Here is a 14,141-nt window from a genome sequence, read left to right as displayed (position 1 = left end):
ACCCACAGCCAACATGATACTTAACAGCAAGAAGCTGAAAGCTTTTCCTCTAAGATCAGGAACAAGACAAGAATGCCCACTCTTCCCACTTTTATTTAACATAGTACTGGAGGCCCTAGCCACAGCAATCAGACAACACAAAGAAATAAAAGGCATCTAGATTGGTAAGGAAGAAGTCAAAGTGTTACTGTTTGGAGATGACTGATATTGTACATAAGAAACCCTAAAGAATCCATTCCAAAACTACTAGAACTAATATCTGAATTCAGCAAAGTTGCAGGATACAAAATTAATACACAGAAATCTGTTGCATTCCCATATCCTAACAATGAACTAACAGAAAAAGAAATCAGGAAAACAATTCCATACACAATTGAATCCAAAAGAATAAAATTCCTAACCAAGGAAGTGAAAGACCTATACCCTGAAAACTACAAGACACTCTTAAGAGAAATTAAAGAGGACACTACTAAATGGAAACTCATCCCATGCTCTTGGCTAGGAAGAATTAATATTGTCAAAATGGCCATACTGCCTAAAGCAATCTACAGATTCAGTGCAATCCCTATCAAAATACCAACAGCATTCTTCAATGAACTAGAGCAAATAGTTCTAAAATTCATATGGAACCACAAAAGACCCCAAATAGCCAAAGCAATCCTGAGAAGGAAGAATAAAGCAGGGGGGATCTCACTTCCCAACTTCAAGCTCTACTACAAAGCCACAGTAATCAAGACAATTTGGTACTGGCACAAGAACAGACCCATACTAGTGGAACAGAATAGAGAGTCCAGATATTAACCCAAGCATATATGGTCAATTAATATATGATAAAGGAGCCATGGATGTACAATGGGGGATTGACAGCTCTTCAACAGCTGGTGTTGGCAAAACTGGACAGCTACATGTAAGAGAATGGAACTGGATCACTGTCTAACCCCATACACAAAAGTAAACTCGAAATGGATCAAAGACCTGAATGTAAGTCATGAAACCATAAAACTCTTAGAAGAAAACATAGGCAAAACTCTCTTGAATATAAACATGAGCAACTTCTTCATGAACATATCTCCCTGGGCAAGGGAAACAAAAGCAAAAATGAACAAGTGGGACTATATCAAACTAAAAAGCTTCTGTACAGCAAAGGCCACCATCAGTAGGACAAAAAGGCATCCTACAGTATGGGAGAACATATTCATAAATGACATATCCGATAAGGGGTTTACATCCAAAATATACAAAGAGCTCACACACATCAACAAACAAAAAGCAAATAATCCAATTAAAAAATGGACAGAGGATCTGAACAGACACTTCTCCAAAGAAGAAATTCAGATGGCCAAAAGGCACATGAAAAGATGCTCCACATCGCTAATTATCAGGGAAATGCAAATTAAAACCACAATGAGATTTCACTTCACACCAGTTAGGATGGCCAACATCCAAAAGACAAACAGCAACAAATGTTGGTGAGGATATGGATAAAGGGGAACCCTCCTACACAGCTGGTGGGAATGTAAATTAGTTCAACCTTTGTGGAAAGCAGTATAGAGGTTCCTCAAAAAGTTCAAAATAGAAATACCATTTGACCCAGGAATTTCACTCCTAGGAATTTACCCTAAGAATGCAGGAGCCCAGTTTGAAAAAGACAGATGCACCCCTATGTTTATCACAGCACTATTTACAATAGCCAAGAAGTGGAAGCAACCTAAGTGTCCATCAGTAGATGAATGGATAAAGAAGATGTGTTACATATACACAATGGAATATTATTCAGCCATAAGAAGAAAACAAAACCTACCATTTGCAACAACATGGATGGAGCTAGAGGGTATTATGCTCAGTGAAATAAGTCAGGCAAAGAAAGAGAAGTATCAAATGATTTCACTCATCTGTGGAGTATAAGAACAAAGAAAAAAACCAAAGGAACAAAACAGCAGCAGACTCACAGAACCCAAGAATGGACTAACAGTTACCAAAGGGAAAGGGACTGGGCAGGAGGGGTGGGAAGGGAGGGATAATGGGAAAAAGGGGCATTACGATTAGCACACATAATGTGGGGGGGGGTGGCACGGGGAAGGCAGTATAGCACAGAAAAGACAAGTAGTGACTCTATAGCTTCTTACTACGCTGATGGACAGTGACTGTAATGGAGTATGTGGTGGTGACTTGATAGTGGGGGAAATCTAGTAACCACAGTGTTGTTCATGTAAGTGTATATTAATGATACCAAAAAAAAAAGAGGAAAGAATAGTCCTCTTCCTGATTAAAATGGTCCTACATATATTGAAATTTTTATTTGCTGATTACTACATATGGTTGTCTGATGTAGGAAAATAAATTCACAGAATCTATTTCCTAAGAAATGAAAAACAATGTAGGAAAAATACTCAAAATTATAATAGAAATTGTTTCTTGAGATGAGCTTATGTATGCTTTCCACTCTCTTTCTAAGTCCCATGCATACAGCCAATGCTCATTGATATTTGTTGATTAAATAGATTTTCCACATTGAAAATATTTTACATTTCTCCTTCATTAATTATGTTAAATAATATTAAATCCATAGATTACTTGTCAAGGCTAAGTATCTCCCAAGATCCTAATCAATATTCACTCACTGACTTATCCAACAAATGTTTGCAATATATGGTACAGTGCTAGATGTTAAGTGTACATTAATGAATTAGATACCATCACTCTTTGCAGAGAATTTATAGCCTCATAACGTTAACTTTTGGCTCCTCTATGCCATGGATGTTTCTTTGTTCTACCGTTTTATTCCCCAGCTACCTTTGAAGCTGAAAGTATCCAGCATAGTTCCTTCCCAGAGGTCCAAGGCATAAAACTTGGCCAATTCTCCCCCTAGTTGTGACCAATGAGTCCCTTCTACTTGCCTTAGTTATGTATTTTAATGTCTCTTTTTTAAAGCTATTATTTACAGAGTTCTTCTATATATCCTACACAGTACTGTGGATTTGTACATATTCTCTCATTTAATTATAATGATATTCTTGAAAAGTAATCATTATTATCCACATTTTACGGTTTACAGGGAACAAACTAAGACACAGAGAAGTTGCGCCAGGACACCCACAGTAAATTATATAGCCAGAATAGCCAGAATTCAAACCTAGACCTTTTTGATACCAAAGCTCATGGACCTTCATTCACACTTCATTAATTTATTTGCTCATTCATTCATTCATTCAATTCACATTCTGAGGAGACTGTTATGTCCAAGCTTTCAATTCTAGTTCTTAAGATGATTACAGTCTAAAGATGGAGACAGACAAATAAAAAAAAAAAACAGCAACTCAATGTGATAACTGCTAATGTGATCACAGATCAATTAGACATACTACTCATCCCAAAGAATAAAGATAGCTAAGCAGTGATCTGAAGTCTGAGTCCACATCCTGACTGAGGTACTGAGTGTGGAGGAGTGGAGGCTTCCTTTCATAAGGCTGAAGGAAAACCAGTTCTCTTGGAGCAAGTCAACGGAATAAGTGGAGGGGATGTTATGCAATTGGATTGAAACGTGTGGGGGCATTTGTTTTGTGAAACAAACTGGCAAGATTAGTGAATAAGCCTGGGAGGGACTGCAGATAGGAGAGGAGATGGGAGAGCAATCCCAACACAGAATGAGAATGAGAGTACAGGAGAAGGGAGATGTTCATGGGCTTTTTATGTGGATAGTGAGTGTGGATGACAGTGAGGTGCAAAATCCAACCAGCTCCCTGGCAGACAGAGCTAGGCTTCCCTGGAAGAAGTGTGCCTAGGCTAACAGTCCTCATGCTTTCGGTGAACGCCGAGGCCATGTGAACAGGCTGTGGGTTCCCATGATCCTTACCACCTACTTAAAAGCTGCAGCAGGAATAGTAGATGGGGGAACTTTAGACCTCTCTGGAAAGTCAGCAATGAATCTTTGAACAATAACTCCATTTTTAAAATAATGTAATTTTGAAGCATTTTCACTGGAAGGAGACACCACCTGTATGACTGCCCAGCTCTTGATTTCTCCAGAGCCCATGTCTATACTACATTCCAGTCTTCTAATAATGGATCACTTCTTCTTGGCCACAGGGTGGACACATAATCCAGGCAGGGTCAATCATAACTCGTCCCCTAGCTATTCCTGGCCAATAAGTGGGGAAGTGACCCAGACTTGGCCAGTCTCTCCCAGAGATCTCTCAAGCAGAACCTAGGAAAGAGAAGCACTTGAGCTGAGAGTCTGTGAAGCTGGAGCTGCTGTGGTGCTATTTGCCACTCCCTGAGGAAGATGAGAGGCAGTATCTGAGTTCCTGGGACCAGCCTGTGAGTGCCAACTAATGAGGTCCCTGTAGTCCTTCCTTAATTCTGTAGGATAACTTTATAATGCATGAAATTCCCATTTGGCTTTCCGCTAGTAATCAGGTAAGATTAAAGTTATATATTTCCTTTTTCAGAAAAAAAAAAGTGACATGAAATACCCTTGGATGTCCTGAGGCAGTCAGAAGTGCTGCGCACAGAGGCAGGCAAGCTGATTCTATCCATCACTCCAGTGTTTTGCAAGTCAGGGATGCAGGGATGGGAAGAGGCAGGCAGTCTTCATCCTAGATGGGGAGATGCTTGAACCAGTCTCATTAGCACTCCAGAACTAGCTGATGCTGGGAGGGGACTGAGCAGGTAACTCAAAGGAGGGCTGAGAAAGTAGATTGTGCTGTACTTTGTACTTGTTACTGTTCCAGGTCAACCCTGGAGGTGTATCCCCATCAGCTCATCTTGCCCCTCCCCGTGGTCAGAACAGGAAGAGAGAATAGAGATAGATTAAAATCCTCCAGAAAAGACCTTGAGAGACAATGGGAAGCATTGTTCTAGGTTCATCACTCTTACTGGCAAGTGAGTAGAAGGTTCTAACATCTGTTAGGGGAGGAGGCGAGCACTCTAGGTGTTTCAATGATACTTGTTAAGACATCTTTTATCACACTCCCCCATCCAAGCTTCCCCTGCCTACCCTATATTAAATCAGTCCTTATTTTGGGAAAGACAAGCTAGTTGGGTCCTAAGAGGAAATAATGTTTTATATATTAAAATAACCCAGTGATATCTCCATGGAAAAATTTTCAAAGATTAATGTTAACTTATCTTCAAAGCTTTTCAACTACATTTTAAAAATAAAAATTCCACTCAGTAACATAGCCAAAGCTTCTCACTTAGAAGAAATGATGTCCAGAGTTGTAGTAAAGACAACAGAGAAATACAAGCCCAGCAGAAGTTTGTTAGCCTGGCTAAGGAATTTAGATTTTAGGATTCCTAACATAAAGTATTTCGCTTAAAATAAGAAATCAAAGTAATTTGACAGTACAACAAAATCATATAATAATTTATTCTAAGGGTTTTTACAAAATACTTTATGAAAATTATACATACATAGGAAGTACAGCATAATTAACGATTTACATTCCAATTAAGACCTTGTTGCAAAGCATGTCTGAGATCATTCTCATTCTCATGCTGCTTCCATATAGTAGAGTTACGAGAAAAACAGAATCTTACATATGCAAAGTTTTTGTTTTTGTTTTTTACATATTCAATTATAATACAGGCTGGAGATCTATTTTAGGAGAAAATTAAGCCAAAAACTGAATTCCATCTATGGCCAGTGGGTGGCACCAGAGCACACCTGAGGCTGTTCTTAACACTGGGAAAAAAGACCCCAGCTCCTCAAGGCAAAAATACATGCAGTAAATTCAGTCCCATTGTCCTAACATGGATCCATAGCTGAATAGCAATTACACAGTCAATAGTTCTCTTATGGTCAAATTCTTTATCATCATTGATATCCTGCCATTTTCCCCCTCGTAGGAGTATCTTTCTGTAACTTTTCCACGCAAGGGTTTTCAACCATCAAGTGGCAAGCCCTCCTAACTGGAGCAGGATACTGTGGTGTGAAACACGTGATGGGAAACTGAGAAATTTTGTTCATTAACAATGACCCCCATTTAATATTTTTGGCAATTTTTTCTTTGAAGCAGCAGCAACAGTTCGATTTTCTTAGTTTTCTCAAATATCTTCTTTAATGTTAGCGTCACAAAGAAATTACACACTTTGTTCTTCCTAAGCTCTTGGGGCTTTGTAACCAAAGAAGTACATGCAGGTTGACTTGAACATGCTGTGTGGCATTCATTAATGGCAATGGATAGAAGGTAAGGATCTCTGTCCACAAAGTCAGATTTGCAAGATCAGATTCTACCTGTTTAGTAGTTTCCAGGGGAGGAGCCCGTGGACTTTGGATTCATTTGGAAATCCTGGCGACCAACAGCATTCTGAGGGGCAGGATTGCTTCAATCCAAGTGTTGGGGGAATTTACCATCTTTTCCCAGAGAGCAACTTCCTCTGAGGTAGAGTCCATCCAATCCACTTCAGTACCATAGCTTTTACCTGAAAAAAGGAAGCTTGCAGTATAGAAATGCATAGCTCATTGGAGGAAAAGGGGTCATTCCCTAATAGAAAAATAATCACCAGTGGACAGCTAGGAAAAGTTCTGACATCACTGGGAAGGCATATGTGGGACTCAATATAAGAAAGAACTGTTTCACCATCTAAGGGGTCCAATAATGGGACATACCATGATCCAGATCACCCCTGTTGCTCCCAGAGCAATGACTTCTCTCCATGTTCATATAAAAACTAGATGACAAACTGCTTAGGGCAAAGACAGGGTTCCTGCATTGGGCTGGAAGTGACACTAGGTGATTTCTAAGGAAGTACAGCGCTGGGGTTTAGTGTCTAACAGACTCAGTTTTGAATTTTGCTTTGCCATTTATTAGCTCTGGTTTCTTGAAATACCAGTTTCTCTGGAGATAATAGTAACTACTTGCAGAACTGCTGCGAGGATTAAATGAAATAATGTAACTAAAGCACTCAATATGGTTATTGAGTCTGTAAATGATATTTACTATGATATTTAAAGTACACTTTTAGTTTGGAAGGGCCACAAATGTTTCTTCAGGGACAAGTAGTGATGAAGGCTTTTCTGTCCTGCCACCCCACCCCAGTAACGTCTGCTCTGTGTGGACAGACACCATATCCTGTTATCTTCATATCTAGACCCCTGGCACATACCCTGACATTCCTTCAGTCAGTCATTTCATTACTCTCAATGGAAACAAAATATCTTTTTTCACCAGGAAGAAGCAACACAACAAACAAATCAACCTCTAGTGTCTCTAGAAGCATCTGGCTCACAGGGAATTAAAAATGTAACAAATGTTACCTTTTCCAAAGCCAATCCGAAGACCTCCCAGAAACTGGTTGGTTAACTTGTGGTGGTCCCAGACCGTAAGCTCCACACAGGCTTCTGTCAGATCTTCAGGCCTGAACCCATCGTAGACCATAGTGTGGTTGAAGACAGGGTTGGTGGTTTTCCCTACAGCTCTCGTCTTCTGGCGACTTTTCCGACTTGTATCTGGAAGGATGGTACTACAAAAGGAAACATTGTGAGAGCATTTTAATAAGATAGCCAACACTTAATGTTTTCAATGCACTTCAACACAACTACTGAGGACTGGTAGAAGGAAATGGAGGAAGGAGGGGTATAGTGGGTGGGGACTTGGGGGCCATCCTGCTGGAAAGAGTGGACCAGACATACTTTGAATCCTGCCACTTATTGGCTGTGTATTCTACAGAGAGTCACTTAACCTCTCAGACACTTGCTTCCTCATCTTTAAAATGGGAATGCTGATGCCTATTTCATAAAGTTAATCCAAGAACTACATATGAAGCAAACAACTTAGTTTAATGCTGCATTTAGTAAGTACTTAATATGGTAGCAAATGTTTGAGGATCCCTTTACAATTCGGAAGCATGCTCTATTCCTGATTATCCATGATAGCATAAGGAATTAGTCTTGTACAGAAGTTTAAAAAAAAGAGAATCTCTTGAATTTTTGCTAGATTTGACTTTGGGAATAAATTATATATATTGCATATATATTTTTATATGCAAACAGAAAAATACATATATTTGAAATCATTGATATGTAATTTACAATAATTGAATGACTTTAACCTTCCATGCCTCTTATAAAGGCAAAAAGGTCTAAGAGTGGTTTTGGAATGGGAGACTGACCTATAGAGAAAATCATAAATAATGTGATATAAAGTTAAATAGTTACTAAATCTGGTCTTCTGGTAAAATCTATATAGATAAAATTAGAGGGAGCTAGGGCAGCTCACTAATATGTCTGTTGAGTTACAGTTTACTAGATGCCAGCATTTACAAGGATAACAAGAAAAATGTTTGCTACTTGAAAACACAATTATCTTAAGCTTTTATGAGCTAACTATTAGTAGGGGTCTGCTAAGCAAATCATTTTCCAAATACTTTCAGGCTGATACAAAAGGCCTTTTGCAAACAGGCCACAAACAGGTGGGACAAAGAACAAGAGGAAGAATTCTCCCTGCTCCTCAAAGGAGCCAAGGGGTAGGGCATCCCACCACTAGAAATTTGATAAAACTCTTTCATATTGAATATCATCCTTACCAGAGATGTACCTCCTAGAAGACATTAGATATTTGAGTATAAAGTCTTTAGCTTCATTTGTATATATGCCCTCTTACCTTTGTGACTTTAAATGAAACCTTGGGGGTTCAAGTCCCAGACCCCTCCAGTTCATGTCACCATTGTCTCAAGTTATTTCATTAAACTATGAATGATGAGTTTCAGCATCACAGACACAGAGAAATGAAACCAACCAGTAAGGCCCGGCTATCACAGAACTCAGGGAGACAGAGATATCAATGTGGTTACCATTTAACAAAAGAATTTAGATGGTGGCCCCTTAGCAGTGGGAGATCAAGACATTCCTTCACCCAGATGTGCACTTCGCCAGTTGTAGGAAGCTTTTTACCTGTAACTGAAAAAAGAGAGAAAATGATATGTCCCTGCCATTCCTGTTTCAGCAATACTACATCTACAGAAGCCAACCTAAAAATAGTCTGGCACAAGGATACTAGCTGGCTAGAGCATGATTTATCCTCATCGGTTAAATCTACACATTCTTTACTAAATCTTTCCTAGTCTGGCTGCACTGAGCTCAGATAACTCTATGAAAATAATTTATATTGATTCCAAGTACAGAGCATTACATCATTCTTTTTGGGTTTGGCTTGGTTCAACAAGATCAATACAGATATCAGGTATATGAATCATCCATTGTTTAGGGTATATTCAAAACATCTCAGTAAAGTGCACATACCTTTCAAATGTTAATGCTAATATCAGTTGGTACTGATGGGAGGCATTTTAAACATATGCGAGTGTAAAGTAACCAAACAGATAATGGCTAGTGTATAGCCACTCTTTTTATTAAAAGTGGTTACATACGTTGTAGAAATATTATATAGATACATGTAGTAATTAATATTATGGACAGGGAATTACTGAGAAGTTAGCTTAGTCTTTGGTTTTTGTTTAGGTTAGGTGCACATGGACAGAGGAACACTAATTCTTCTGAATGGGTTAACCCAGTCAACCAACCGGTAATTAACGAGCATCTATTATATACTCAGCCCTATGCTAGGAATGTCACTGGCTATATACAAGGAAGGTAAGAAATCTATGTCCTTGGGAAATGTTCATAGTTAAACTAAAGAGAGCAATTTAAATAAAAATGATAAAAATGTTCTATAGAATGAAATGTCAAATTCTTACTGTAATGTTCTAGATGATTATGTGATCAGTGGGGACAAATATAGTCAGGAAAAGCTTTATGGAAGAAATGGGACTTTGTCTAAGCCTTAGATGGGTTGGGGAGAAGGAGAAGCCATTCCAGACAAGAGAAACTACATGACCAAAAACTCAGACAAGGTGGAGCCCATCGCTACACTGACCTGACCACCTCACCTCACCACCACTAAGAAATGATAGTTGGGGAAATGAGGTTGGCAGAATGTTTATGCATGTTGACCATAAATGATAGGATACAAATTATATATAAAAGCTTCTGCCTTTTAGGAAGATTCAGAAGTAACAAGATGGTGGTTTGGCAGCCACATAGCCTGAAGGTATATTTTGCTTGTCCTCTGATCCTTTTTGTTTTTTTTAACTAAATTAAATGCCTTTCTTTAGTTCATTCACTGCCCTCACCATCCATGATTTCTTACATCCTACTAGCTTCATAGTCTGGTTACTGAAAGTGAGTTTGCAACCTCTGATTTCAGTCATAACAATCATACAGATTTTAAGGAGAATAACAGGAAACTTGCTTGGGAAATGAGATGGGGGATGGCTTTTGTTTCCTGCCAATCTCTTGCTCCTTAACTGAGCTGCAGCCCTCAGGCCCTGACATCAAGGGTGCAATCAGTAATCTTAAGGAAAAGCTTTCGCTCCTGATGAGACCTTGAAAGTGGAGAACCAATGAGCTCTAATTTCTTAACAGCTTCATATGAATTCTTCTAATTTCCACCTATGAAAAAGAACATTCTGGTCCCATTCTTATTGTAGCACTATCAATAGCATCAAATTCCAAATACAGGAAAGGCCATTCACATAGCGCAGATACAAACTTTCTGGAGAGTGAGGTGAAAGTTAAAACAAGAATGGTAAACTGGACTGAAAACAAAAAATGAGAATTTTTCTCATAGAAATGGGAAGTAGAATGGTGGTTACCAGGAGCTGGGAGAAGAGGGGCAAAGGGATGTAGTTGAATGGCTGCAGAGTTTCCAACATGCTAGATGAAAAAGTTCTGGAGATCTGTTTCATAACAATGTGAATATATTTAACACTACTAATGATACACTTAAAAAGGGTTAATCTGGTAAATTTTATGTTATGTGCTTTTTACCAGAATAAAAAAAAAAAATTTTGTAGTTCACAACAGTGAATTGACTCATTTGGTCTATATAACTGCTAAGTTAACTTTGTTAAGGGCTTCACCTTTGATAATACAGAACCCAAAGAAATACTTAGAAAGGGGAGGGATAAGAAAGGGGCACAAAAATGGAAAGTCATTACCTACCAGGAAGTGGCTCTGGGACATACTGGAGAGCTAACTTCATTTCACCTCTGTTTTCTGCTTCAAGGGCAACTGGTGCAGTCTGAACAATGAAGGAACATCAGCAGGACATTTGGAATGACAAACTATTTACCCTCTTTGTTGGTATTGATATACCGCCATATATCTGCCCCATTTCTGGCCTACGTATCATTTTGGAATGCCATGGATTAAAACTTCCTTCTCCATCAACGCTAAACAGTTGCTTTTTTTTTATCTGGGACCTATATTGTGTATCTTGCAAAAACTTACAAGATACCCAGAAGACACTTCAAGGTCTTTAGACTCAAAGATAATGGAGAATCTGAAAGGCTTTCTTAGAGATGGGAGAGGTGCTCTGGGGTGCTTTGGTTTTTATAAAAATACATACATTTTTTTTAGTCATTCAGTCAGCACATAGAACAATCTATGTGTATATTTTTTTGAAAGAGTAAGAAGAGTGTGGGAAGGGAAGGGGAGAAAATGCCAAATATTGCAAAGTTGCATTAACCTGTTTATTTTAGACCAAATGGGTAGATATCTATAAGAATAACAAAGACTGGACAGTAATTTCAAAGTGTATATGTATTATTTTCCAGTACAACAAAGATGGTTTTACTTTCAAATTCTGGTCCTTTATTTAGAGCCTTATTTCCAAAACATGGCTATACATCAGAAACATATGGGCAGTTGGTTAAAAATAAGAAGCTTTTGATATCTCCTGAGGAATTCAAATCCAGCAAATCTTGGGTACGGCCAGAAATAACTGCTTCAGGTAATTCTGAGCAATATTTCGGAACCATTTCTTTAAGTGGAACTGTTTTATTACGTAGATGCTAAATAATGGTTCGTATTCCTTATATTGATCACTTCCACCTATGAGGAACTAGCTGGGATCACACTACCCCTCACAGTGAGAATAATTTTTAAAAATCTCTTAGAAAATACTCAACAATTACTAAGATAGACAGGGCTCAAATGGATAAGATCTTTGAGCCTGATATCTTCTCTGCTTTCCACTTGGAGGCATTAGCTGATTTTTAAGTAAAGCCAAAATAAAGCATAAAAATCTGGTTGAAAGAAACTAAGAAGCTGAAGAGGGTTTTGGCAGTCTTATGGGGCTGGGGAAACAAATTGGAATCCACAGCTAAACAAGGGGTTCTCAAAGTATGGTCCCCAGACCCCACAATCAGCAATCCCCAGGAACTTGTATGAAATGTATACTCTCGCATCCAGATCTTACTGATCAGAAACCTTAGGAATAGAAACAGAAATCTGTTTTAATAAGTCTTTTAGATGAACTGGATGCCTGCTACAATTTGAAAACGATTTCCTTAGGCTTTTAGTTGGAACCCTAGGAATTCTATGCCTCAGAATAGAGGCAAAAAAACCTACAAAAAAAACCAAACAAGAAACAAACTACATCAAACCATGTGAAAACTGAACCCCAGATCCTAGTCAGTTCATCCTCAGATTACATTACAGAGGTCTGTCCCTACTTTGTGTGTCAGAAGCAAAAGCAAAGCATCTCCAACTATCCCTAGAATTTTTAACATGCAATGTCCAGCATGCACCAAATAAAAAATGAACAGGACATTTTTTATTGTCCTACCAGGACAAAGGACCAAACGGCCACATGAAGATAAAAAATTAGATAAGAGAGAATCACAGATGTTTAAGATACTGGAGTTTTCAGATACACATTCTAAATAACTTTGATTAATATAGCCAAAAAGATAATGTTAAGATGGAGACTTTTTGCAGAGAAGTAGAATCTATGAAAAAGAATCAAATAAAAATATAAATCTGAAAAATACAATAATGGAAAACCTGCAGATGGGCATAGCAGATTAGATATAGCAGATAAGAAAATTATTGAGCTGAAAGATAAACTAGCAAAAAATAGTCCAAAGCATAGAGAGAAAAGAAAAAGAACAGGAAATACAGAGAAGAGCATAAGAGATATATGGGACAGATTGAAAAGTTATAATGGTCCAAAACCTATGGATTAGCATTCAGAAGTAAAATGTTATTTTATTGTAGCTTTCTCCTACACATCAGGCCTCAAACCAACCAATCAACCAACTAAAAGAAAACCTCTGAACTTACCTTTCGCTTCAGAAGGTACCACTTCAATTGTTTATTCTGTTTATTGTCCCAGTCCCAAGTTTCCAAGTCAAGTTCCACTTCCCCTAGAAAACTATTGCGCTTAAACGTATCCCGATGCCAAACGGACAGGTTCAGCTTCTGTGTCTTTAAGATGTGCTTTTCGATCTTATACTGCAGTTCAAAGAAGGAAATTAAAGTGGTGAATGATATTACTTTATGCCAAAGTTATGACACAGAGATGAAGAGAAAAGTCATCTGTGTAGATGAGGTTTTCTCATCTGTTAGGTTTCAAGTCTCAAAAATAGGACAAAGTCACCTTATTCTAAGTGTCTTATTTCAAAGAGCTAAAATCTATCTTTCACAATAGCTGTTTTTCTTTCCTTCTCAGTAAAAGCAAACCATAGCTCAAATATCATAGCCAATAATAACTCTCTAAAAACAAAAGCCAGTTATTCATTTTTTTACTGGATGTTTTTAGTTCTAACTCGATATAACGTAAATCAAAATCAGTCTAAAAATACAAATGAAGTTTGATCCAATGGGTCTGCTTTCTACCTAAGAACAAGATATTTTTTTAATAGACTCTACTTTTTAGAGCAGTTTTAGATTCACAGGAAAATTGAGTGGGAAGTACAGAGAGTTCTCATATACCACTTGCCTCCATATACACAAACCTCTCCCACTATTGCTATCCTGCAAAAACAAGATAATTTTCAAGAAAAGATATACTTGTGTTTTCCTGCTTTACATGGTCAAGTGGAAAATATTTGGCATCCTAACAATTTTTTCATCTAAAATGTAGTCAATCCTTGATTGCATATAATCATGGAAGGGATAATAGTACTTCTAATCTAAAAATAATCTCCATTTGGCTTTATGATGTACCACTTGAATGTCCACTTTGGTGGCAGTGGTTGCCTGTCAGTTTGCCATTTAAATTGGCTGGCTTCTCCTGAGTATAGGGTTGTAGTAGCTGACCTAGAAATAGCTGGGTTGTTGAGGCATGTCATAGTTA

The 14,141-nt window shown here is 38.1% G+C and overlaps 1 protein-coding gene across 12 annotated transcripts in view; it reads right to left on the bottom strand.

The window, feature by feature from the left end:
• Positions 1 to 5,354: 5,354 nt before the first annotated feature.
• The window catches only part of SYTL2 (synaptotagmin like 2), a 96,643-nt gene continuing 87,856 nt past the window's right edge, over positions 5,355 to 14,141 (bottom strand). For all 12 annotated transcript variants that reach the window (XM_057507165.1, XM_057507166.1, XM_036907006.2 and 9 more), the window contains 5 exons: positions 13,127 to 13,297; positions 11,003 to 11,081; positions 8,794 to 8,899; positions 7,259 to 7,464; positions 5,355 to 6,423 (listed from right to left, as the gene is read on the bottom strand). In XM_057507165.1, coding sequence (XP_057363148.1) covers positions 6,278 to 6,423; positions 7,259 to 7,464; positions 8,794 to 8,899; positions 11,003 to 11,081; positions 13,127 to 13,297 — 708 coding nt within the window. In that variant the 3' untranslated portion in view covers positions 5,355 to 6,277. The remainder of the gene's footprint in view (positions 6,424 to 7,258; positions 7,465 to 8,793; positions 8,900 to 11,002; positions 11,082 to 13,126; positions 13,298 to 14,141) is intronic.

This window comes from Manis pentadactyla, chromosome 9, assembly GCF_030020395.1.
Source record: "Manis pentadactyla isolate mManPen7 chromosome 9, mManPen7.hap1, whole genome shotgun sequence".
NCBI lineage: Eukaryota > Metazoa > Chordata > Mammalia > Pholidota > Manidae > Manis > Manis pentadactyla.
Note: the sequence above shows the minus strand (reverse complement) of the source record. Positions and strands in the feature narration are given on the sequence as shown.